Here is a 24,584-nt window from a genome sequence, read left to right as displayed (position 1 = left end):
GGAAGGAAGGCGTCCTCGCCGTGGAGGTCCAGGCCGCATCGGGACCCTCGTCGTCGCCGGCCTTCCCGAGCAGGCTGAGTTCAGTTTGCGGGCGACGCGCGCCTTGAGCTCCCCTGCCGCCTGGACCGACGGTTCCCTGAAATTGTGAGTCCAGACAGGGGACGGAGGCGGCGCGTGTGGCCTGCCCACTTGTCCCGTCCAGCGGGAGGAGAGGCAGCACTCGATGTGCTGGATTGGGCGTGGTTCGTTTGGCAAATACTAAAAGAAAAAAAATCAAGACGAAACGGTACCGTGGCATTGGGTGTATTATGTATTTTGGTGGGAGGGCAAAACCGTCCATAAAAATGTTGGACGAAAATTTTGGCAGAAACCTTAGCTCCTTTATTATTAGGTATAGACTGCTGCCGCCCGGGCTGCTTTGACGGACGGAGGAAAACATACGATGGACGACGAAATAGATGGACAAAACTCTGTGGCACGGACGACAACGGACATCGGACGAAGGAAATCAGGACGGACCAAACGGACCAAACCACGGAAACGTTAGCCCCTTTATTATTAGGTATAGATCAAATAGGCTTTCTAACAACGAAAGTGTCATTGTACGTTGACTGGACTTTTATTTTTGTGAACGTACGTACACCAATATATATAGACGGTACGCCATGCATGCCTAAGAGCAATCAAAGGCAAAAACCTCGGTGCCCACACATAAATACACGGGTTAACGAGGAGATTTTGTCGATTGACCGAGTTCCAAATCAGAAGGGTGCGATCAAGCATTGATGTCCTCCAGCTAGCTTACGATTTGCTTCCATTGAAATGTCCTCCATCCCCTTGCAAAAACAAAACAAAAAATGGTCTGCATCTCAACCTCTGCTCCTCCTTTAGATTCAGATTCAGTTTATACACTACGTTATAAACCTCGGACATTGTAGTGCAGCGCGTACACATTGGCTAGTTCTCCATTCTTTGTGCGTGTCACCAACATAAGGACAAGTCGTCATCGATCTTGTAAGTATTTGCGTTGTCGTCGTTGATTCTTTCTGCAGAATCGGTCTTTGTGTTCTTTTCTTGATTTATCGCGGTGAGTATATATAGATAGACAGGATGAAATTAACCCCGTTTCTGATGGCGTTATCGGCGGCGATGACGTTCGGGTTCTTCATCGGCCTTACTTTCCCTGTTGCGATCGCACCGAAGGTAGAGAAAGAGAAAGGTTTTGGGTATTGGCTTTTACCAACCATAAGCCGGCGAGATCTCAGATAAGATATATTGATCCATGCAGCTTCAGTGTCGCACACTGCCTTGGCGTGGTAGCGGTGCTGCAAACTCCGGATTCAGTGACAACAGCACCACGCCAAATGCCACTTCAGGGGTACATTACGTGCACTTCTGAACTTTCTGAATGATTCAGTTTCGGCCCCAGCTAGATGGTCATCATTGTAGTATGAATGAAAGTGAAACACTCGATGTTTGCAGATTGTGAAGATTGCAAGAAACCCTCAAGGTGCAGAAAGGCTACCACCAGGGATTGTGGTGTCGGAGTCCGATCTTCACCTGCGTCGGCTCTGGGGGTCCCCAAGCGAGGTCTTGATTTGCCTGGCCCTGAACTCGTTGCATTGCACCTTACATTAATTTGAATAAATACCCAATCTTTTTTTGTTTCATCTTCCATTTGATTGCTTGAAAAACTTGTTCCGGTGTGCAATGTGTAGGACACGGAGACTCGCAAGTACCTCCTGGCGCTGGCGGTAGGATACACCGAGAGAGTCAATGTCGATGCAACCGTCCACAAGGTAAGAATCAAGAAGTTGTTTCTGAACTTTGATCATAATATAGTGTGACCAGGTATTAGACTTCGGTGTCACATGTAAACTCGATGATCCTATCAAATGACAATTGTATACACTATAGTTCTCCAACAACTTCGACGTTGTGCTGTTCCACTACGACGGTCGCATGACGGAGTGGGACGAGTTCAAGTGGTCAAAGGAGGCTATTCACATTAGTGCCAGGAAGCAAACCAAATGGTGAGAACGGTGACAGAATTGTTTATGTCCAAGACTTTCAACTCCACCAAATATGCCATGACAATCTTCAGATTTTGACCTGGAATGATGAAGGTGGTTCGCCAAGAGGTTCTTGCACCCAAGCATCGTTGCGCCGTACGACTACGTCTTCTTGTGGGACGAGGACCTTGGTGTCGAGAATTTCACCGCAGAAGCGTATGATCCACCAATGCCTATTTTGTTGCTTGCTCTGAATTCTAAACCTCTGAATCTGATCATGGACAAGTTGTGGTTGCAGGTACATCAACATTGTGAAGAAGCATGGGTTGGGAATCTCGCAGCCGGGGCTGGACGTGACCAAGGGAAAGAAGCTTTACCATGTCACTGTCAAAAGAGACGCCAGCGAGATGCACAAGTAAGCACATGCAGGATCCATGATGATGCAATTATAGATAAAATTCTTGTAAACAAAATCTGAAGAAGAGATTATATGTACCTATGTGTATAGATAGTTAGATATATTGAACGTATTTAACCTGTGACAAATAATTAATTAACAAGAGAAAATGGGGTTGTTTTGGCATGAACAGGACAGACACAGGGGAGAACTGCTCCACCGTGCACTGGCAACCGTGCAGCGGGTAACCAAATTCTTTTGTCACCTCAATGTCACTTTTTAGTTTGCTATGATCTGGAGGATCTGCTGGAATTGAGATGCAGGTTCGTGGAGGTGATGGCACCGGTTTTCTCCAGGGATGCTTGGAAATGCGTGTGGCATATGATCCAGGTCGGTATTTGTCAGAAATAATCCAGTTATATGTACATTATTTGACATGAAATTGATATCATTGAATTCTTACTCAAAGGCACTAATATTGTAGAAATAACTTATGGTCAAGTTTGAATGTAAGAAGTAAAATTAAAGTACACTGTTTCAAGTTAAGTTTGAGTTTGATTAGTCAATATGAAATTATATTTCTAACCAAAATATAAACACTTGTATTTCTGGACCGAAGGAATAGTTAATGATTAGGTGCTAGTACTTACATGACATTTGTCTGAGCTGAAAAGAAGAAGCTGATTCAATTCCAGAATGACCTGGTCCATGGATGGGGCCTAGACTTCAATTTCTGGAGATGCGTCGATGTAAGTATAGTCTAACATACGAGAAGAACTGTATACGTTTTACTGAACAACGTAAGAAACTGTGCATACTTGACAACTTCTCCATTTCCCCTCTCTTTTGAATCGGCAGTTTCCTGAAGAGCAGATTGGCATCGTAGATGCTCAATTTGTGGTCCATCATGGAGTTCCGACGCTCAGAGGACAGGTAACTAATCATCTGGTGCCCTACATGAATAATGCCTTGCGATCATTTAAACAAAAAAACTATTGTAATTCAGTAGTCCAACTCTGTCTATCATAGTATGAGACCGTAGAAACATAAAAATCACATCATCGCAGTATTTTTTTCTACACATGGAACATAAGAAAACGATGGAAACATTACTTCCTGAGCATATAGATTGAATAAAATTATGTGCGATGGAAATATTTTCTCCTAGTGGTGATAATATTTTTTTCCGTTGAATGGAAACAAGTCGATTCAACAAGTTCTATGAGCTATGATCATACTACCGATGTAGTGTACCTCCCTTTTATATATGATCCTTGTGACTTACAAAGTTCTTTTTTCGGTATGTGTTTCTCTTTACAGGGCAAAGAAAAGCAAGGAAGTAATGCTAAGGTAGCAGATATCTTTCTTCTCTACATACCCAAATCATTAACAATCAATAATACTGAATTAACATAACATATTTATATGAGAAGAGTAATTTTGCTAGGCCTAATGAGAATGTTTTGTGTGGCTGTTCTGCCGCCGGCAGGTGAGCATGCGGCAATACAAGGAGATGCAAGACTTTTACTCCAGAATCTCCAACGCTGACAAGGAACTAGCCAACTCTACGACCATATCATCTTCCCCAACCCTAAGCAAGCTTAAGTTAATTACTAATTACATGAGGATACTACATAAACAGATGTAAGTGACTAAAGAAATAAAAAGGTTTTAGCTTTTTCACGAAGAGACTGGGAAGGATGAGATGCTTAACATTAACAGCTTCAGGTCTTAGTGTATATTCGTTATTTGTTTACTTTACTGAACTGTTTTTTCAGTATCGTCTATTTTCCTTTTATTCTGATGTGAGGCTTTAATTTACGACACTCTGTATTGGATTGGTTTGAGTGATTGTCTTAATGATTCTGGTTTACATAATTTACAATGTTTATATAACTGACAAATTCTACTTAGCTGGTTGTCCAATCATTTGATCAGCTCTAGTTATGTTAATGACCTCTCAATAGTCTTAGCTACTGTGAACAAATCTAATCAACTACAGGGCATAGCCCATTTATAATGATCTGGACTTCAGATAAAGAAGGGCAAATCGGGAAGTAAAGAACTTCAAAAGTACTGAAAGATAGATCTTCACCTCTGTATCCCGCATAATGTGCGGACTGACAGTTCAAACACTTGGTCCAGACAGAAATGTCCATGTTTCTTATGGTAGTCACCGTTGCCATATCATCCGCTCACTTCTAGAAACAAGTAAGAATTCAGGAGCACAACATATCATCCGCTCACTTCTAGAAACAAGTAAGAATTCAGGAGCACAACATCGGTACTTCAGTGCCACTTGAGCCTATATTTTTCCTCAATCCCGTCTGCCACATCAACCTCCTCAGTATATAGATTGAAACAAATTATGTGCGATGGAAATATTTTCTCCTAGTGGTGATAATTATTTTGTTCGTTTAATGGAAACAAGTTGATTCAACAAGTTCTATGAGCTATAATCACAGTAGGGATGTAGTGTACCTCCCTTCTATATATGATCCTGTGACTTGAAAGTCTTTTTCCGGTATCTGTTTCTCTCTTCAGGGCAAAGAAAAGCAAGGAAACAGTGCGAAGGTAGCAGATATCTTTCTTCTCTCCATACCGAAATCATTAACAACCAATAATACTGAACTAACATACCAGTAACATATTTATACGAGAAGAGTAATTTTGCTAGGCCTAATGAGAATGTTTTGTGTGACTGTTCTGCGGCCTGTAGGTGAGCATGCGCAATACAAGGAGATGCAAGACTTTTACTCCAGAATCTCTAACGCTGACAAGGAACTTGCCAACTCTACGACCACATCATCTTCCCCAACCCTAAGTTATCTAACTTAATTATTAATTCGGAATTGCTAAGTTTCAGCTATCTGAGACATAACTTATGTCTCAATCACGTGCTTCAACGTTGAATTTTATTTCTATTTGAAGATTTATGTTTGTTGTTGTTTGTAGTTTGTTTAGACCTGCATTAAAACACACTGATGTAATTCGACTGAGACATAAGTTAAGTCTCAGTCGACCGAGACTTAAAGACACCCTACATGAGGATACTACATAAACAGATATAATTGGCTAAAGAAATAAAAAGGTCTTGGCTTTTTCACGAAGAGACTGAGGAGGATGAGATGCTTAACATTAACAGATTTAGGTCTTAGTGTATATTCATTATTTGTTTACTTTACTGACTGTTTTTCAGTATCGTCTATTTTCCTTTTATTCTGATGTGAGACTTTGATTTATGACACTCTGGTTTGAGTGATTGTCTTAATGATTCTGGTTAATATATAATTTACAATGTTTATATAACTGACAGATTCTACTCAGCTGGTTGCTCATTCCGTTAATCAGCTCTAGCTATGTAAATGGCCTCTCAATAGTCTTAGCTACTGTGAACAAATCTAATCAAATACAGGGTATAGCGCATTTATAATGATCTAGACTTCAGATAAAAAGGGAAAATCGGGAAGTAAACAACTTCAAAAGTACTGCAAGTTACTAGATCTTTACCTCTGTGTCCCCGCATAATTTGCAGACCGACAATCTTTACCTCGGTGTCCCCGCATAGTACTGCAAGTAAACATCATGTGTTTCACAATATCATCCTCTCACTTCATCAAGAGACCACAGGGATTCAGGAGCATAACATGGGCACTTCAGTGCCACTTGAGCCTATATTTTTCCTCAATCACGTCTGCGACATCAACCTCCTAGTTTGCTCGACTGCATGCCATCTACCAACCTCTGCATATATGTTGGACATGACCACATATGCTGCACTTAACTGGGGGCTAAGTTCAGCAAGCTCACTTCCTATCCTCTCAAGTACATCGGCCTTGCCATGCATCTTGCAACCATTCATCATACTCCCACACATTGTAACACTATGCTGAACAGGCATCAATTGCATCATCCCTTCAACCACTCCTAAGTGGCCTGCACGGCTCAAGAGATCAATCATACAACCATAATGTTTGATTGTTGGTCTGATGCCGTAAAGATTCAACATGGTGCTTTCTGCAGTCAGCCACCATCTCTGCATGGTTGCAGGCAGTGAGCACTCCTACGAACACGACATGGTCCGGAACCACGCCACCATGCTCCATCTGTTTGAAGAGCCGCACTGCATCACTGCCACGGCCATGCTTTGCCAAGCCAGTGATCATGATTGTCCATGCCCTCAAATCCTTTCTCTCGAGGCGGGGGGATACCTGGAGTGTGCTCTGTGCATTTGGAATACAAATCCATGAGAGAAGTGCAAACTGCGATATGTTGAGAACAGTTAGTCTTCTGATCTTCTCTATGTACGCGTGAACCCCTCGGCCTAAGCTCGTGCTTCCCTTGGAAGTACAAGTGCGCAGTATGCTCAGCCATGCCACCTTATCAGGATCAATCCCGGCAGAATGCATACCTGCAAAATTGTACTGTAGTGGCTTATCCTTTGTCCCATTGCGGCTGCAGACCTCAACCATTGCATTCCAGGACACCTCGTTTCTGTGAGGCATTGCATCGAACACCACGAATGCGGCGTCTAGCCACCACACCTTGCGTTCATATGGAGTACCGCCATGGCGAGAGCAACATCGAGCAATACCCAGCGCCGGAGCGTGTCGTGCACGGTGCACCCACCTCGCGCTATCCATGTCACCACACTGCGCGCACGACGCCGTCACCTGCGCGACCGTGACACTATTTATCACATCCCGCCAGCTCGCCGCGGCCTCCCTGAACAGTGCGACCGCCTCCCCCTCCTGCCCGGCCGGGGCGTTCCCAGCTATCATCGCCGTCCAGGTTACGACATTGCGGTGGCGTGCGGCGTCGAACACCGCCCGCGCGGAGCCGGCATCGCCGGAGGCCGCGTAGGCGTGGACGATGGAGGAGGCGACGTAGACGTCGGCGCCGTGGCCGGACGTGGCAAGGTGCGCGTGGAGGCACCAAAGAGCGGCGCCAGTTCGCGGTGGCGAAGCGTGGGATGCCTGGGCGAGCACCTTGAGGACGAAGTGGTCCGGCGCGACGCCCGCGAGCAACGTGGCGGGAAAGGCGAGTAGGAGCTCGCGGTGATCGGTGGCGCGGCGGAGTAGGGCGTTGCAAGTGCGCGCTAGGAGTGGGGTGGACCGAGTGGTCGTGGCGTGAGTCGCCATGGGCAACCTGCTCACATTCGTCTAGAACACTGACAAAATAAGAGATGCATTTGTTCCGTGCACCCTCTCTCTTCTACTCCCTCCGTCCTCCCTCCGTCCATAAATAGATATCTTATATTTATCTAAATTTGAATGAATCTATACACTAAATAGTGTCTATATACATCTAAAATTTGATAAATCTAAGACATCTATTTATGGACAGAGGTAGTACTTTTTATCGGATTCTTCTCTCTTTTTTACATACTTTATGTGAAGTAGTTCTAAAACTTGAATTTTTCACAGTTTCTAAATCAGAAGTTTTATTTGAAAATTGTTTGAATATTTGGGTTTCTAGTGAAGAGCATCAAAACAAGATTAATATTGAATAATTTGACAATATTTGAAAATAACTTTTGAAACCTAATGAAACTTTAAAAACTTAACGATATGAGGTGAATTTTTTAAAACAATTTTTTTCATTGTGCTTCAAACTTTGTTCATCATTGTTACAAAAATAATTGGCAATTTCCTAAGACTAACCATAAAATATATTAATAAAATGGGATAAAAAAACATAGAATATGTCTCATTGTGAATCATGATGTTTCAATGTGTTTAGAAAATAAGGTTTTGAATTTTGTTAATTTATAGCTTCTTTAAAAGATATCGGCGTAAAAACATAGAAAGTTATTTTAATGTTTATTTTAACACATATAGATAAAATTGTGCAAGCAAAAAAAAGTGTGCACTGAGAGATGAGAGAGAGTGGCAGTGATGGGTGATTTGGTGCACATGGACACTACTGATCTCGTTTTTCAAATAAATCAGAAATCATATTTTTGATTTTCAAAAAATTCTGAAAAAAAACAACAAATAGCCAATAATATATCCCACAAACGTGTGAAATATCAATTTTAAATACTTTATATTTTAAGCTACACAAAAATGAAAAAAGTGCATATCTGAGAGTAGTCATTTCCAAATCTCCAAACACATGTGAGATTTTGTTATTTTTGTCTAGCACAAAGTAAAAATAATTTTGGACCGAGATTTTGCATGATTGTGAGATATATCACTTACAATCTCCAGAATTATTTTCAATTTTTTATGACTTATAAAAAATTTTAATTTTTTAAAAAAAACGACGAGAGCACTGGAGCTCGAAGCCAAAAGCACTTTTTGATCCATAAAATTTACTATATTTCTAATCTCAAAGTAACTATCCAACAATCAATGTACATGCATGCACCGGTGGGACAAGCGCATTTTTCAAAGAGGTTTTGCTACTGGTTGAGATTTAAGTTAGTGCTGAGCCAATTTTCGCACCATCCGACTGCATCATGATTTGTGCATATAAGTTGTAAGTTAGATTGCAACTGAGTTTTTAGTTGTTTGTAACTAATTTTTTTTCAATTACAAGTCTAAATCATTGGATTTGATTCGTGATTCATACTAGTCATGAGTTAGTGAGATTTAATAACAACATATAACTAAAAACAAATTTAATTAATCAACTGAGAACTAGCCGCATTAAAAAATAATTACTAAATGATGAAGCCAGAGACCACAACACACGCGCCAAGCCAACTAACTATTCATTCATTTACGTGTCGAACACTCTGGGTTAGTCGAACCAGAAGCCATGGCTCGTTGCTTGTTTGATGCCATCGAGGGACGCTTACAAAAATTCAACTTATTCAGATTCATGCGTGACGTAGATAAGACGCCCACACCGATTGTGCTTCATGGAAAAACATGGAGTTCCACCGTTCATCAGTTGTGAAGCCTATGTTATCTCAAGAGGTGTATAGTGTGTACCAAGTTCCAAACATTCTTGACCAATTAGCGAACCTTGCAAATCGTGGGTAGCTATTTTCGGGTTTGCAGACGAATGCGAGAAAAATGTTCATGCCGCCAACTCAGCATGGCGATTGTTCCATGCATATTTTAGTTGTGGATATGCTGCTTTAAGATTTGTGTCATGGTGTATCATCAAGTTCTTGGTGGCAATGTCTTCGCTGGACGAATCAGTGTTCATATTGTTGGTTGATCTTGGAAAGCAATATTGATCCGGCCCATGGTCAATAAGGGTTTTACGATCCCAAAAAGGTTTTGGGCAACACACTGTCTTTCCAATTCACAAGGGAGCGCCCTTCGGTAGCCACATCTCTATCATCATCCCAAGCGAACTCCCTTTGATTTATTCGACCTTTTCTCTGACCCACTCCAGTGCTCTAATAGCATACAAGTGATTAGTTATTTGTGTCATGAGCACCGAATTTGCAACATGACCCTACCACGCGAGGTTCTTGCATGTCTATCATGTAAGCTTGGAATTATCTTTTTATCATTGAGTGGCTAACTTCGCGAACTAAAGTGGTTGATCAATGTTACTTCGAGAGAAGCTTGCGCCTCCTGCATGAAACAGTCAAGCATGTGGACGAGGCCAATATCAAAGCATTTGACAAGGAAGACCTCGATCTTGGACGTGTTGGTGACCACCCCGCTTGCTTTTCCAAAGATATACCAAGGATCTCCAAGGTGGGATTGCAAGCTCATCTTTGTACGGGTTCCGAAAATGCCAACGTTGTCACGATATAGAGATATCATGCAACTAGTTTTTGAGGCCCTAGCCCTAAACCAGCTTCCACTTAGTGGAGAGATCAAGAATATTCTGTAGAATATCAATGGCCACAATGGAAATTATCAGTAAAAGTGGTCGCATGGCGCTTCTAGATAGGCGAGGAGGATCTAGACGAGGATGAGGCCAGAGATCGACAAACACACCATATCTCGTCTGTGATGGCCAAAACTAAGGTGTTGCAGGACTTCGAGGAGATATACCCACTTGGGGGAACCAAAATGTAATGATCTTGAGAAAGATGCTAGGTGTGTTGTAATTATGAAGTTCTTTGGTGAGAATATCAATATTTGCGTTTTCTCAAAATCAGGAGTAATATCAACTTGTTAAAAAAAGTTTTAATACCTTCTCAAACCAAGAAGTCTTAGTACAACACCAAACGATGCTTATTTGCACTATAAGACACCTAAGATTATTTCTTTTTCCGAAATGGCCGAGCCAATGAAATCCATCCTGTGAAATGGAGTGCAAATGAGCCACAAGTGATTACATTTCCAAAGATCAAACCATCCAATGCACTAGAAACAAATCTATGTACACTCCAATCTCCATAAGGTCTAGTACGAGATTTCTGCTTATGACGAAGGACATACCAATTTTTTTTCACTCGTTTTAAGGAGAAAATTTGCCTCATTGAGTTTGAAGGCTTGCTTGAAGCAGCTAATCTCGAGCAGCAAAATACAGTAGTGGGTGCTAGAGAGTATAGACGATATGTCAAACACACACACAAAAATAAAAAATAAAAATGAAACTAGACCTCAGGTCCTCACGGCCTCACCCCAACCCCACGGTTCCGCTTCCACCCACTCCCGATCCATCCACTCCCACCTCCCGCTCCCGCTCCCCACCCATCTCGCCGGCAGCGCCGTCCCAACATGGGATGAACTGCTCCACGACCGACCAAAACCCCGATTGACCACCAACCACCGGACCCCATGAAGGCGTCGGTCAAGTTCCGCGACGACGACCGGCCGCTCATGCGGGCCAAGGTGCCCATCGGAGTGCTGGGGTTACCATTCCAGTCCGGCCTCTCCGCCGGCGGCGACCCTCGGGAGCTCCGCTTCGACCTCTCCACCGCCTTCGCCTCCGGGCCAGCGCTCCGCCTCTCCTATCGCCCCAACGATCCCGGCCTCCCCTTCGCGCTCTCCATCCGCGCCGGCGTCGGCGCCCTCGGCTCCCCCGCGCGCGCCCCCTTCTCCCTCGCCGCCGAGTTCAACCTCCTCTCCGCCAACTCCGGCTCCCCCGCCTTCTTCCTCCTCCTCAAGCCCCGCCTCGGCGACTTCTCGCTCTCCCACACCCTCCGCTCGACCCCGCCCCCTCCGCCCCGTACCGTCGGGGAGGCCTCTTCCGACACCGAAGGCCAGGACCAGCTGAACCACAAGGCGTTCTCGCTGAGCGGGACCGCGGCGGGGACGAGCGGCGCGCTGCTGTCCGGGATGCGGCTGGCCACGCGGAGCGCGCTCCCGCTCTGGGGCAGGGCGAGCATGCGGTTCAACTGGGGCATCCGCGCGCCGCCGGGGCTGCAGGCGGCGTTCGCCGACGGCCGCAAGGCCACCCCGGTGCCCGTCAGCAAGATGCCGCTGCTGGTCATCAGCAAGATCTCCATCGAGCAGTCGCCACGCGCCGACGCGGATCGGGAGAAGAATGGCGGCAAGGCGGAGGCCTCGCTGCCTGCAGTCGCCGCCACGGCGGACGCGTCGGATGGCGACGAGGGGTTCTCGCTGATGAGGCGGCAGCTGGAGGCGATGAACGCCGAGAGCGGGATGCTCCGCCGCGCCGTGGAGGACCTGCGTGCCGAGGTCGGGCGCGCCAGGGCCGTGTCCGTGGCTGCGGGAGGTAGGCTGCCGCCACAGCCGCTTCACGGCTTCTCGGCCAAGCCGGATCATCGGGGTGCTGGGAAGGAGCCGGCGGCGGAGAACGCAGCGATGCCCGCGCCGGATGATGTGGGCGAGGAGTTGAAGAGGGCATTGGAGGCGCGCCGGAGATGAAAGCTGCACACCTCATCTCACTGTTGTATATCATCTCACTAGTTTGTTGGAAGTCTGTAATCTTGAAACTTGCACGATGAATAGGCCGGCTAAATTAGCTATGCTTATATTTTACATTTTAAAACGGAAGTGATATTAATTAATATATCCTATCTAGGAGATGTTCATCGGATCAGGACACATGATCTGTGGTTTCTGAAATGTATGCATTTGTAACACAAAAGTGTTTGTGACCGAGCAGTCTGCAAAACTGAATTTTGAATGGCTACTTGATCGCTTGTTCATATGTAATTTGAGATCAATACTTCTGTACAATGAATTGATCAAAAGCCAACCCTCGACTGCTAGTACTAATGTTGTTCCTTTTTTGCTACTACTGTACTTCCTCTGTTTTAAAATAAGCAGCATAAACTTTTCTAGATAACTAATATGAGTACAGATACATCTGAATCAAAATAAAGAGAAACATTTATTTTAGTACGAAGGAAGTGATTATATTCATATTGCAGAGGAAGCAGGGCCAAATTATTACTTTAAAAAAAGTCAAGCTAAGTAAAGTTCAACTAACTTTTTTAGAGAATAGTATCATTAACCTTAATAACATACTGATGGCATATTGAAATATACTTCACGATGTATCTAATATGTTAATGATTTTTAAGCTTAGCCGAACTTTACGTAATTAAGATACACATATGTGGACACATGGTTGCAATTCGGTAGAGGTATTTTGAGTGACTGTATCGGGTTGTTGTTAGTAGCAAGAACAAAATACTTATATGGCATGTGACCCATTGTGTATAACCATGGTCTTTCATAACATTCTCTAGTTTCCCCTCTTTGATTTTTAGTCAATATCCTCTCACAAAACTTTACAGACTTATCACCCGTAATAAAATCAAATTTCATAGGTTTTTGTAAGCACCCCTACAATATTTTTTTTATATTAAAGAAGTGCGAAACATTTCATAGCTTGATTATAAACATATAGTGATTGCATTCCACCTTCTCATTCATAGCAACGCAATGGCGTATTTCTATTGGTATAATGTCATCCCTCCAAATTACTATGCCACCTAACGATTGACATATGGAATATCGATAACAATTTCTCAATTTACAGCAAACTTACCTCTCACTCACATATACTCCATCCGTTTCACCAAATATGTTTAAGATTTGTCTAAATTTAGATGTATCTAGACACCAAATAATATAGACAACCCTTCGACATGTTTCATGGAACAGAGGGAGTATAATAGATAGTTCCCTCTCATTGTGTCCACGTTGCTTTGTAATGACTTACATTTATGTAACATCACAAAATAGATTATTCCATATCTTCTATATCTAAATAGGAGCACCCCATTACATGATTTTCCTCAACATGCAAGCATGCCACATCATCAACTTGCCACCTCACTAAATTTTCAGATTTAATTCTTCTTTTACAGAAACACGTCCAACTCAAGGTTAAAATAGTCATTTAAGTTCTAGGTAGCATTCGATTAATCACCTAATATCCCACATCGGCAATCCATGTTTCTTTATGCTTTCACTTTCCGTTCTGTCCATCCGTTTCTGTTCTCTCCTAGAGTTTCTTCATTATAATAAGTAACCATCAGACCAGGCAAACAGTGCACAGGCAGCCTATTAAATCGAGCGTTCCGGAACCGACCCAAGGCTGTTCGTTTCTTCTCCATCAAAACCTCTGTATCAGCCTATTCCGGTGCCTCTCCCGCTGCTTTTTTGTTGCCCTTGGTCCTATATTTCTTTTGCCCTGCCAATGGAAGGATGCATGAGCACACGTGCCGCTTCGCTCACCCAATGGATGTATAAATCGACCAGTCTCTACTTTTCCTTCACTGTATGGTTCAGCGGCCCTCTCTTCCCCGCACAGCCCACACCATCCACCAGAGAGACAAGAGAAACTGGAGAACTGAATATTCAGATCTCTTATCATAGACTGAAGGTAACCACTGATTGCAGTCACGAAAATCCTTCGACGAAGACGATATACTATCATAGACTGCAGGTAACCATCGTTCCTCCATTTTGTTTGCATCATTCCTTTGATTTTACACAAATGATTACTATTACATATCTTGCAAGACTAGAAAATATCCTTTGATGGTACGCTTCCATAATCCTCTTTGGCGTTTAGCGCATCTTCTTTGATTTTTAATACTGATTTTTGGTGGTTGTATCTTTGGATAATCGAAATATCTTGATATTTGCAGGTTAATCTTGATATTGCAGTTACCCATATTCTTATCTTGACTACCGTAGGTCCATGAAAAATGGAAGAATGGTGAATATACACATTACAAAACAAGATATTGACAAATGATTGTTTTCTATGTTGTCCAAACTCTGAATGATAAGCCGAAGGGTTGATCAGTCCTTTTTGTATTGACATCTGCCTTAAGGTATCTCATGGAAATCATCGTGCATTTTCATGTGATTGATAGTTGTTACCTGCGATGACAACTTTGTTGGTTGTGCTGTCAAATTCAGAAGTTCCAATCTCTATATGTAAGCAAAGCAACATATCATCCTTATTTATCATTACAAAGTGCTCTTTTTTTATTGCAGTAGAATTGCTTCAGTTCTAGACCTTTAGTCTAACAATGTTCGTCTTTGCAGAACTGGTAGGATTATATTTACTTATCTCTCTAATGTCATATATGATCTACACAGCTTACAAAGCCATGGTCTTTAGAACTGCTTATCTGGACTTCCCAAAATTCCTTTTGAAGTATTGATTGGAATAGATAGACGAAGTGTATAATATGCTAATGGATTGTCATGTTCAATCCATGAATCGAAGTTCATCACCGTGCTAAGTGTCAGAGATTTCTCTCTTCATTGGTTTATAATAGTTCTTTGCCATCATTTGGGTTACTCCTATGTGTTGTTGATTTTGGTGTTAATTTTCTATATTTATTTCCATGCAAGATAACCAATAATGTATATCCACATTAAAAGTTTTTTTTCCAAACTATATGAAGTTTGGTCAGGAAATTTATGCACAAAACTGAACCAATATCAGTAAAATTTTGAAGAGATAGCGGACTTCATCACTTTATCTTGAAGTGTGGTGTTTTTCTCATTACCAGTTATATTGTCATTGTGTGATACCATGTCATCTTCAATTACTGGATTTGAACCTCCATCCAATAGTATTGGACTTGCCTACTTTCACTGTAAACTCAGCTATATTTGTTTTACCACATTTTGGAGATTTTTTTATCTATCGATATGTGTTTGTGCTATATACATATGTCCCAAATATTTCTTACTACAAATGCTCGCAGCAACTAACATTAATCCTGAAATGTGACAGCAACTACAAATGCTGACAAACACCATTTCAGGAACCCTTAATGTTATGCCTAAGTAGGAGAAATTGACTTTCCAATCAGAGACACGTCTCCGGACTTCCAGTTATTGTCTGCACGTAGCTTAGATGGGTGATTACACATGGATGGTTCACTGCAGATTTAATCAGTTTGGTTATTTAAGGGACAATTGTTAGAGGTACTTATGTGAGTGTATCTTCCTTGAGCAGAACATTTTCTTGAATGGTTGACCAGATTGATTATGCCATAGAACAGGTTAAACAAGACTTTATCAGTATGAGCACAAAAAATTTTGTTGAATGTTATGCTGGTAATATATCATATGAGTGTACACTTGAGTTAACTTACTCATACTGGCAAAATGTCCCAGCAATCTACTCAAAATTTCTGCATGACTTCAGTATCGCTTTACTAAATCTGAAAGTTGTTATCTATATGGATCGTTTATTAACAGTCCATAAGTTGCATTATCCGCATTGCATTGTGTTATCATAAACGGTATATGTTACACTTGAGCATATAAACCTTAATTTTGGTTCCTGTTTAGAGTTTTTTTCTTGGAAAATGCCATTCTGTAAATTGTGGTCCGGTAAATTGTGGTCCAAAAGCTGTCACATTTTATACATCTTTTTAAAAAGCTTTATTTAATGTTCTAAAATGCAAACCAATAACACTCTTAGATGCATTGCACTAGAAGATTCATAGTGCAGATACTATTCGTACTTTTAGCATTCCCGCATCAACGCGCGGGTATCACCTAGTTTGATATTAGCAACCCACTCTCCTCACATCTTCTTTATGTGCAAGGTTGTTTTGTCTACTCGGATTTCTCTTCTATGGCTGTGTAAATACCGGTGATGAAGTGAACCAAAGTATATATATCTTTCAAATAATGGAGGGAGTCATAATCTATCGACATCAATTTGACTGGGAGAATGGGCATAGGATGGTCCAAATCATCACCCCCCCCCCCCTCCCCTCAAATTAGCGTCTATGTTATTCATATTATCAAGATGTCCCTTGCATTTTGATATGAATGATAATATGATGGTACCCGGGTATGTGCTCAAATATTGTGTTCCGCGCATACATGCCATAACTTATCCTTTTAACTTTGACCATGATGTTTTTCTACGAACCATACTTTAGCATATTCCAAACAACTTATTGCATTGGAGACAAAAAAAATTCTATGAACCATATTTTAGCACAAATACTCTTTTGATTCCTGCATATGCACATCTATTATAAACATAGGACATTAGAATCAATTCTCCTATTATCATGTTGTTCTTCTACGAGTCATATTATTGTAATTACTTTAGCATAACTAGAACGACTTATTGCATGCAATATATATTTTTGTTACCTTCACACGACACACATGTTCGAAACATAGCATTTTGAAATCGATCCTCTTTTTGTGTTGCTCAAAAGCGTAAGATCTCATTGTGCTACACGCGCATGTATCATCTCGTTCTTACAAATCTATCATTTCATTGTCACCATCATCTGTCAAATTAGTCGGTGCCCTCAATTCAAGCATACCTACACTTCTCAATGTCCACTAGCGTTGATGTATTTTTCAACGGTCAGACACATGCTTGCAGGTTCATGATGTTGACCATCAAAGGCATTCTATGTGGATATTAGTCATCTATTAGAGCATCTCCAGTCGCGTCCCAAATCGTCCCCCAAAGGGATTTGGGGCGCACCGGGATAAAAAAACATTCCCAGCCGCGTCTCCCAAAGCCGCTTTTTGTCCGGCGCGCCCCGATACGGTGTTCGGCGCCCCGAGCCCGTCCCCGCCCCACAGGGGACGATCCGGACACGCCGGACACAACGAAAAGCGAGACGGGCACCCACATGTCGGCGACTATTTCCATAAACCGTTGGTTCACGCCTTTTTTTCTCGTCGCTCCTTCCCTCCTGCGCCTCCCACCCCTCCGCCGCCGCTGGATTTGCCGGCCGTCTGGATGGCTGATCTTTTCTGAGAGTCGGCACCGTTGTCGCGGCTGGCACTCTCGCCGGATGTTTCGCCGCCGCCGCATCGCCAGCGCGCCCCAGAACGCGGCTTCAAATCCGCCCCACCTCCGCGCACACAAGGTGTTCGACGACTTGCCAGGTAGGCGCGATTGGCTGTTGTTCGTTGCCTCGTCTGCCGCGGCGCAATTTTAATCATTGATTTTGCTTCGGACATGGATAGCGACGATGAGATGCTTGCCCTACTACCGAAGGACGAGCAAGCCTTCGACGACGACCTCCGGGAGCATTTGTTGATCATCGCGTCCCTCCAGGACATGCTTGATGCCGAGGCAGAGAAGAGGAAGAGGCCGCGGATGTCGAGGGTACTCCTCGCCAATGCCCTCCGATAGGGGCTTAGGGTTGATGGAATCCTGCAAGCTGACACGAGACATCGGTTCACAGACAAGCGGGGAGAGCGATTTACCCAGGTTTGGGGCCCTCGATGAGGTAAAACCCTTACGTCCTGCCTGTCTGTTCTTGATTATGATGATAATGGGTTACAATGGGGTGCCGAATAGTTCGGCTGAGATCTCGTCGAGATGACTATTGCTAAGGTGACCTAGCTCTAAGCTTTTTCTGGCTAAGATTGCTAAGATTGATCGTGTCCCTCGGCAGCCCCTCTCCTGGCCTTTATATAGGAGGCCAGGTCTCAAGAGGTCTCACCGAGTACGACTAGGTTTACAGTAATTTTAGATCTGATCTTTCCTTGTTCGATTGCTTCCTTATCTTGCCTGTCAAGGAACCTTCTGGTGCGCCGTCCTAGTGGCCCATCTCGCCTTCATGTGTTTTCATGGGCCTCCAATTAGTCAATACAGGATAGAGTAATGCGGGTTACCCGAAGGGTAGTGCCCACTTCAGTAGCCCCCGAGTGTCTAGCCGAAGATAGTTCGGGTAGAGACTAAAGTATGTCTTCTCCTGATGTTCTTCTCCTTCGTTGTCCTTGTTCATCTTGGATCTGCTCTGTCTTCATTTTATCGGGTGCGCGTTAGCGCTCCCGATGGGAGTAGCCCCCGAGTCTAGGTACGGATGCTCACAGTCCGTGCGTAGACTCAAGTTGTACCACTCGAATATTTTCCTCTGCCGATGTTTTCCGCAGATTTTCATAGGTCATCCGATATAATTTCTCTATGCAAGGGATAATGAGTAACGTGCCCAACTGTTGTTTGGTTAACTGCCGATGACAAAACAACGTTACCCTACACAGAATCAAGTCCCCGGGCATGATCCTGGAGTGCAAAAAAACTTCTATCGGGTGTGCATCACGCGCTCCCGATGGGAGTAATAGCTCCCGAGCGTCCAGATGCGAGTGCTTGCAACCGAGTACAGACTCAAACCTTCTTCCTTCGACTGCTCATTCTATCGAGTCTTCACTTTATTGGGTGCGCGTCAGCGCTCTCGATGGGAGTAGCCCCCGAGTCTAGGTACGGATGTCCGCAGCCAGGCGTAGACTCAAGTCCTTTATTCGAGAGCTTTTCTTTTTTCCTTTGAATGCTTCAATTTCTTTTTATGACGTCGATGTTGACGTGTAACTGCTGTGGGTTGATTGACAAGACTTGACCTAATGGGCCCACTCTAGCTCTGCGCAGGCAGTTTTTAGGGCTTGACTAATGCACGCGTGGCGATCGAGGCGTCTCCTTGATTTTCACACGACGTGGGAATAATGGGCCGCCGATTCTACTCTTTCTTCAAGCGCCACGTGCTTACACAGCACTTATCTTTTCCTCAAAATCTCCAAAGGGCGAGAAATCTCTAATCTTCTCCACGTTTTCCATAGCATCTCCTCATTCTTTTCCTTCTTCCTCCCTTTGCCGTTGCTGCGCCGCCACCACTGCTTTTCCAATCTTCATCAAATCTCAAAATGGTGAAGAAGAAGAATCCTGCCGCCGCTGCCAGTTCTACCAGCGGAGGCGCCGCCGCCAAGTCCTCTTCTTCTCTTCCGAAGGGAAGCGCTCCAAGTGCTCCTCCCCAGCTCCGGCGCCGCCAGCGCCGTCGAGTTCAAAGTTCAAGCCCGGAGATTGGGTGGCATCAACCGCCACCAAGCGTGACGAGAAGAGATCCCGAAGCCTGGGATTGATTTCTTCCGAAGAGGGAAACGTGATCCTTCCAGGTGCGATTTCTCGGCCTGATCCCCCTGCTGGCTTTACCATGATGTTCTTATCTTTCCTGTACCGAGGCCTTTCGCTCCCTACCCATGGATTCCTCCTCCACCTCTTACGAACGTACGAAATTCAACTATGGCAACTTACCCCCAACTCAATCCTCCACGTTGCTGTGTTCATCACCCTTTGCGAGGCGTTTCTGGGTATCGACCCTCATTTCGGGCTGTGGAAAAAGATCTTCTATGTGAAGAGATACGAGCAGCGGTAATGGATACTTTGTCACCGGAGGAGTGGGGTTTGTAACCCGCTCAGAGGTCAATTACTTCAATTTCCCAATGAGAGAGTCCGTGCAAGGGTGGAGACTGAAATGGTTTTACATCAAGGACTCCCTATCTCCCGAATCTCAGCTTCCTTGCTTTGTCGATGTTTCCGAAGCCAAGCCCAAGAATTCCTGGAAGAATATCCTCTTAGCCGATGAAAGAGTAGCAGCCGAAGAACTATTTACCAAATTCCTTCGAATCAAAGAGGCGGATGGCCAAACTATGATCGGCACAGAGGTTGCAGCGGTATTCTTGAAACGTCGAGTGCAACCAGCCATGGCCAGAGTTCACCCGATGTGGTTGTACTCAGGTCTAAAGGACGAGACCAGGATTAACGCTGCCGATCTGTCGGAAAAGGAGTTGCTTGATGAAGTCCGTCGTCTTACTTCCTTTACCCGGGAAGATTCGATTCCGTTGGTTTCTTCTTACACTCCTCTTGACGCCGACCATCCACCATCAAAGGTATTTTTTCTTTCTTCACATCCTCATAATGCTCGCTTTTTCTTGGCCGACATGGTTTCCATTGTTGTTATTTTCTTTGGCAGATCCTCATAACTTCTGAAAATATGCATGATTCGCCGGATGATACTTCTGAGGGGAGAGGATCCTCAATCCCCGTAGATTTTCACACTGTCGAGCACACAGGCCCAGAGGACAACTATAATGGTCCGATAGATTTTGAAGTTGCTCACTTCGACCTTCCTTCCTCAGCCGATGACGCTGGTGACGCAGATGGATCAATGCGTAATGACAACGCTGATCGTGATACCTTTGTTGATGCAGCTACGGAGGAGGCCAGGGCTTCACCTGCGAAGAGATCAACCGGCGGCTTTGCCGATGAAGATGATCTCTTCGACATGTAAACAGTTTCTTCTCTGAAGTTACATTTGCCTTTTTATTTTTCATACTTCTTTCATAACCATTGTCAGGCATCCCTTTTTGCAGCGACGAAGGCTTCATCGAGCCTCCGACTAAGAAAGTCAAATCTGACGCTGCCCCGCCGGTCATAGTAGCTTCCGAAGCTTCGGTTCCCAAGGCAGCCCCTACGGCCCAAGCATCAACGACTTCTTCTCTTTCCAAGGGGAAAGATGCTTCTCCAACTACTGCCGCCGTGACTCCTCCTTCTGTAAGTCCTTTTCTAATTGTGATGCAAATCTCTTGGAGCGTGCTTTGCTTAACAATTTCTTGATAAAACATCCTTTTTTCTTAAGGACCTGCGAGGCGTTATTTCCTCTTTGGAGGCCTTTGCCTCCCAATTCACTTCTCTGGAAGTTGACAAGGCTCGGCTACAAAAGGAAGTCGAGTCTTTCTCCTTGAAATTAGATGGCGCAGTCAAGATAGCTGCTGAGGCTCGCCAAGAAGTTGACTCTTTGAAGGAAGAACTGGGCAGGCTGAAGGAGAAGCTGAAAGAGGAGGAGGCATCTAGGCTGATGGCTGAAGCTCGGGCAGCCGAAAAGGATGAAGCCCTTCGTCAATCTTCTTTGGCCTTGCTAGGTACTATTTTATACACCTATGTCGATTGATGCACTTATGGATTCGATCCTTTGGCCAATGTATTTTTCTTTCTTTCCCCTGCAGAAGCGGCGAACATCCCTGCTGATGCCCTGGACATGGTTCCAGACAATTCCCCGGCAAACGCTACGTCGATGATTCTTGCCTCTCACCAGCTTACGCGGGAGCTTCTTGTGAAGGGAAAGGGTGCCCTGGCACGGATGCACTCGATGATCTTTCCCAAGATCAAGCAAGACAAGACCCTAGGGCAGCTGATCGATGCCTTCGCGGTTGATACCAAGGAGGCTATCGAGGTATTCAAGCGTACATCGCGCACTTATGGTGCTTGATGACCCACAAGTATAGGGGATCGCAACAGTCTTCGAGGGAAGTATTACCCAATTTATTGATTCGACACAAGGGGAGACAAAGAATACTTGAAAGCCTTAACAGCGGAGTTGTCAATTCAGCTGCACACTGGAAACGAGACTTGCTCGCAAGAGTTTATCGAGTAGTAACGGTTTTATAGCGATAGCGATAGTGAAATAACGGTGAGCGAGTAACAAAGACAGCAGTAGTGATTTTAGTAAACAGCGAGATTAAAATACCGTAGGCACGGGGACGGATGACGGGCGTTGCATGGATGAGAAAAACTCATGTAACAATCATAGCAGGGCATTTGCGAGATAATAATAAAAACGGTGTCCAAGTACTAATCAATCAATAGGCATGTGTTCCAATTATAGTCGTACGTGCTCGCAATGAGAAACTTGCACAACATCTTTTGTCCTACCAGCCGGTGGCGGCCGGGCCTCAAGGGAAACTACTGGATATTAAGGTACTCCTTTTAATAGAGTACCGGAGCAAAGCATTAACACTCCATGAACACATGTGATCCTCACGTCACTACCATTCCCTCCGGTTGTCCCGATTTCTTCACTTCGGGGCCATTGGTTCCGGACGACGACATGTGTATACAACTTGCAGGTAAGATCATAAACAACGAATATCTTCATGAATCAATAACATGTTGAGATCTGAGATCATGGCACTCGGGCCCTAGTGACAAGCATTAAGCATAACAAGTTGCAACAATATCATAAAAGTACCATCTACGGACACTAGGCACTATGCCCTAACAATCTTATGCTATTACATGACCAATCTCATCCAATCCCTACCATCCCCTTCGGCCTACAGCGGGGGAATTACTCACACATGGATGGGGAAAACATTGCTGGTTGATGGAGAGGCGTTGGCGGTGATGGCGGTGATGATCTCCTCCAATTCCCGTCCCGGCTGAGTGCCGGAACGGAGACTTCGGCTCCCGCGACGGAGTTTCGCAATGTGGCGGCGTTCCGGAGGGTTTACGGCGACTTCGACTTCTCCCCGTGCGTTTTTAGGTCGAGGCAAATAAGTAGTCCGAAGGAGGGCGTCGGAGGCCAGCCGAGGGGGCCACACCACATGGCCGCGCGGGCCCCCTGGGCCGCGCCGCCATGTGGTGTGGGGCCCTCGGGCCTCCACTTCAATTGTCGTTACGGCTCCGTCGGTATTGCGGGAAAATAGGCCCTTTCGTCAAAATCCCGAGGTTTTCCCGAAAGTTGGATTTACGCACAAAAATGAGACACCGGAACGGTTCTGCTGAAAACAGCGTTAGTCCGTGTTAGTTGCATCCAAAATACACAAATTAGAGGCAAAACAATAGCAAAAGTGTTCGGGAAAGTAGATACGTTTTGGACGTATCAACTCCCCCCAAGCTTAGCTTATTGCTTGTCCTCAAGCAATTCGAGTTAACAACCGAGCGATAAAAGAACTTTCACGAACACATTTGCTCATATGATGTATATATTCTCATGATATGGCTAATACTTGAGGAGTTCATAATAAGGTACATGCAAATAAGATCATCTAACAGCTATGTCAATCATGAAGAGGTACCAACAATTAATAATAAGCATCATGAATCATGTATATAAGCAGGATTGCAATGTTCATAAGAGAGTATGATAAAGTGGTATCTCGCTTGCCTGTATTTGATTGGCAAAACATAAATGCCCGGGCACCTCCGGAGTTCATAGAAAGACTAGAAGTAGTGATTGTCAAAGATAAAAGCATCAAAGTTATACCACAATCAATCATATTTTGAGACAAGCATATTATACTAAGAATGACAGTTGTGCTCTCAAGAAAGTGCTCAAAGAAATAATGGAGACACAACATAAAAGTAAAAGATTGACCCTTCGCGAGAGGGAAGCAGGGGATTAACATGCGCTAGAGCTTTTCATTTGTAAAGCGAGAGTAAAATTATTTTGAGAGGTGTTTGTTGTTGTCAACGAATGGTAATGGGTACACCAACTACCTCGCCAACCGGACTTCCAAGAGCGGCTCCCATGAATTATTTGCATGTTTATGTGGCACTCCTTCCAACCTTTCTTACACAAACCATGGCTAACCGAATCCTCGGGTGCCTGCCAACAATCACATACCATGAAGGAGTGCCTTTTTAGTTTAGTTTTATTATGATGATGACACTCCCCCAACCTTTGCTTACACAAGCTATGGCTAACCGAATCCTTCGGGTGCTCGTCCAACAATCACAAACCATGGAGGAGTGTCTATTTAAGTTAATTAATTCGGGATCGGGAATCCCATTGCCGGCTCTTTTTGCAAAATTATTGGATAAGCGGATGTGCCACTATTCCATATGAGAGTCCGTCGAAAGTAAATGACAAGGTTGAAAGCTAAACACCACATACTTCCTCATGAGCTATGAAACATTAACACAAATTAAGAAGCATTTTGAAGATTTTAAAGGTAGCGCATGAGAATTTACTTGGAATGGTTTGAAATGCCATGCATAGGTATTTATGGTGGACACTTTGGAATAACTTGGGTTTCATGTGTTTGGAGGCACGAGCAGCGTTCCCGCTCAGTACAAGTGAAGGCTAGCAAAAGACTAGGGAGAGACAAATCAAGAGAGCAGTAACTGTCATAATCATGCTTGCGGCAAAATAAATTAACTGAGGCACAAAAATGATACAAGAACTCTGAAGCAATGTAAATCATTGAGGCTTAATGGACTTTTGTTCAGTCATATGCATGCGTGAGCATGTGCCAAGTCGATAT

The 24,584-nt window shown here is 44.1% G+C and overlaps 2 protein-coding genes and 1 pseudogene across 2 annotated transcripts in view; 2 read left to right on the top strand and 1 right to left on the bottom strand.

Moving 5' to 3' along the window:
* The window catches only part of LOC124649236, a 20,346-nt gene extending 16,444 nt beyond the window's left edge, over positions 1–3,902 (top strand). Inside the window, exons 3-13 of the mRNA XM_047188891.1 lie at positions 1,321–1,378; positions 1,483–1,590; positions 1,719–1,799; positions 1,918–2,033; positions 2,127–2,228; positions 2,311–2,427; positions 2,733–2,799; positions 3,105–3,158; positions 3,268–3,342; positions 3,730–3,759; positions 3,843–3,902. Of these exons, the coding sequence (XP_047044847.1) occupies positions 1,321–1,378; positions 1,483–1,590; positions 1,719–1,799; positions 1,918–2,033; positions 2,127–2,228; positions 2,311–2,427; positions 2,733–2,799; positions 3,105–3,158; positions 3,268–3,342; positions 3,730–3,759; positions 3,843–3,902 (868 nt within the window). The remainder of the gene's footprint in view (positions 1–1,320; positions 1,379–1,482; positions 1,591–1,718; positions 1,800–1,917; positions 2,034–2,126; positions 2,229–2,310; positions 2,428–2,732; positions 2,800–3,104; positions 3,159–3,267; positions 3,343–3,729; positions 3,760–3,842) is intronic.
* A 774-nt stretch (positions 3,903–4,676) lies between these two features.
* Positions 4,677–7,550, bottom strand: LOC124649224 (annotated as a pseudogene).
* Positions 7,551–10,964: 3,414 nt separating this feature from the next.
* Positions 10,965–12,334, top strand: LOC124678050. Its single transcript, XM_047213992.1, has one exon. It carries the CDS (start codon positions 11,109–11,111, stop codon positions 12,159–12,161), a length of 1,053 nt encoding a protein of 350 aa, XP_047069948.1. The 5' UTR covers positions 10,965–11,108; the 3' UTR covers positions 12,162–12,334.
* Positions 12,335–24,584: the final 12,250 nt, after the last annotated feature.

The sequence above is a fragment of the Lolium rigidum genome, chromosome 1 (genome assembly GCF_022539505.1).
Source record: "Lolium rigidum isolate FL_2022 chromosome 1, APGP_CSIRO_Lrig_0.1, whole genome shotgun sequence".
Taxonomy (NCBI): Eukaryota; Viridiplantae; Streptophyta; class Magnoliopsida; order Poales; family Poaceae; genus Lolium; species Lolium rigidum.
The sequence above is the reverse complement of the archived record's forward strand: the minus strand, read 5'-3'. Positions and strand labels throughout refer to the sequence as shown.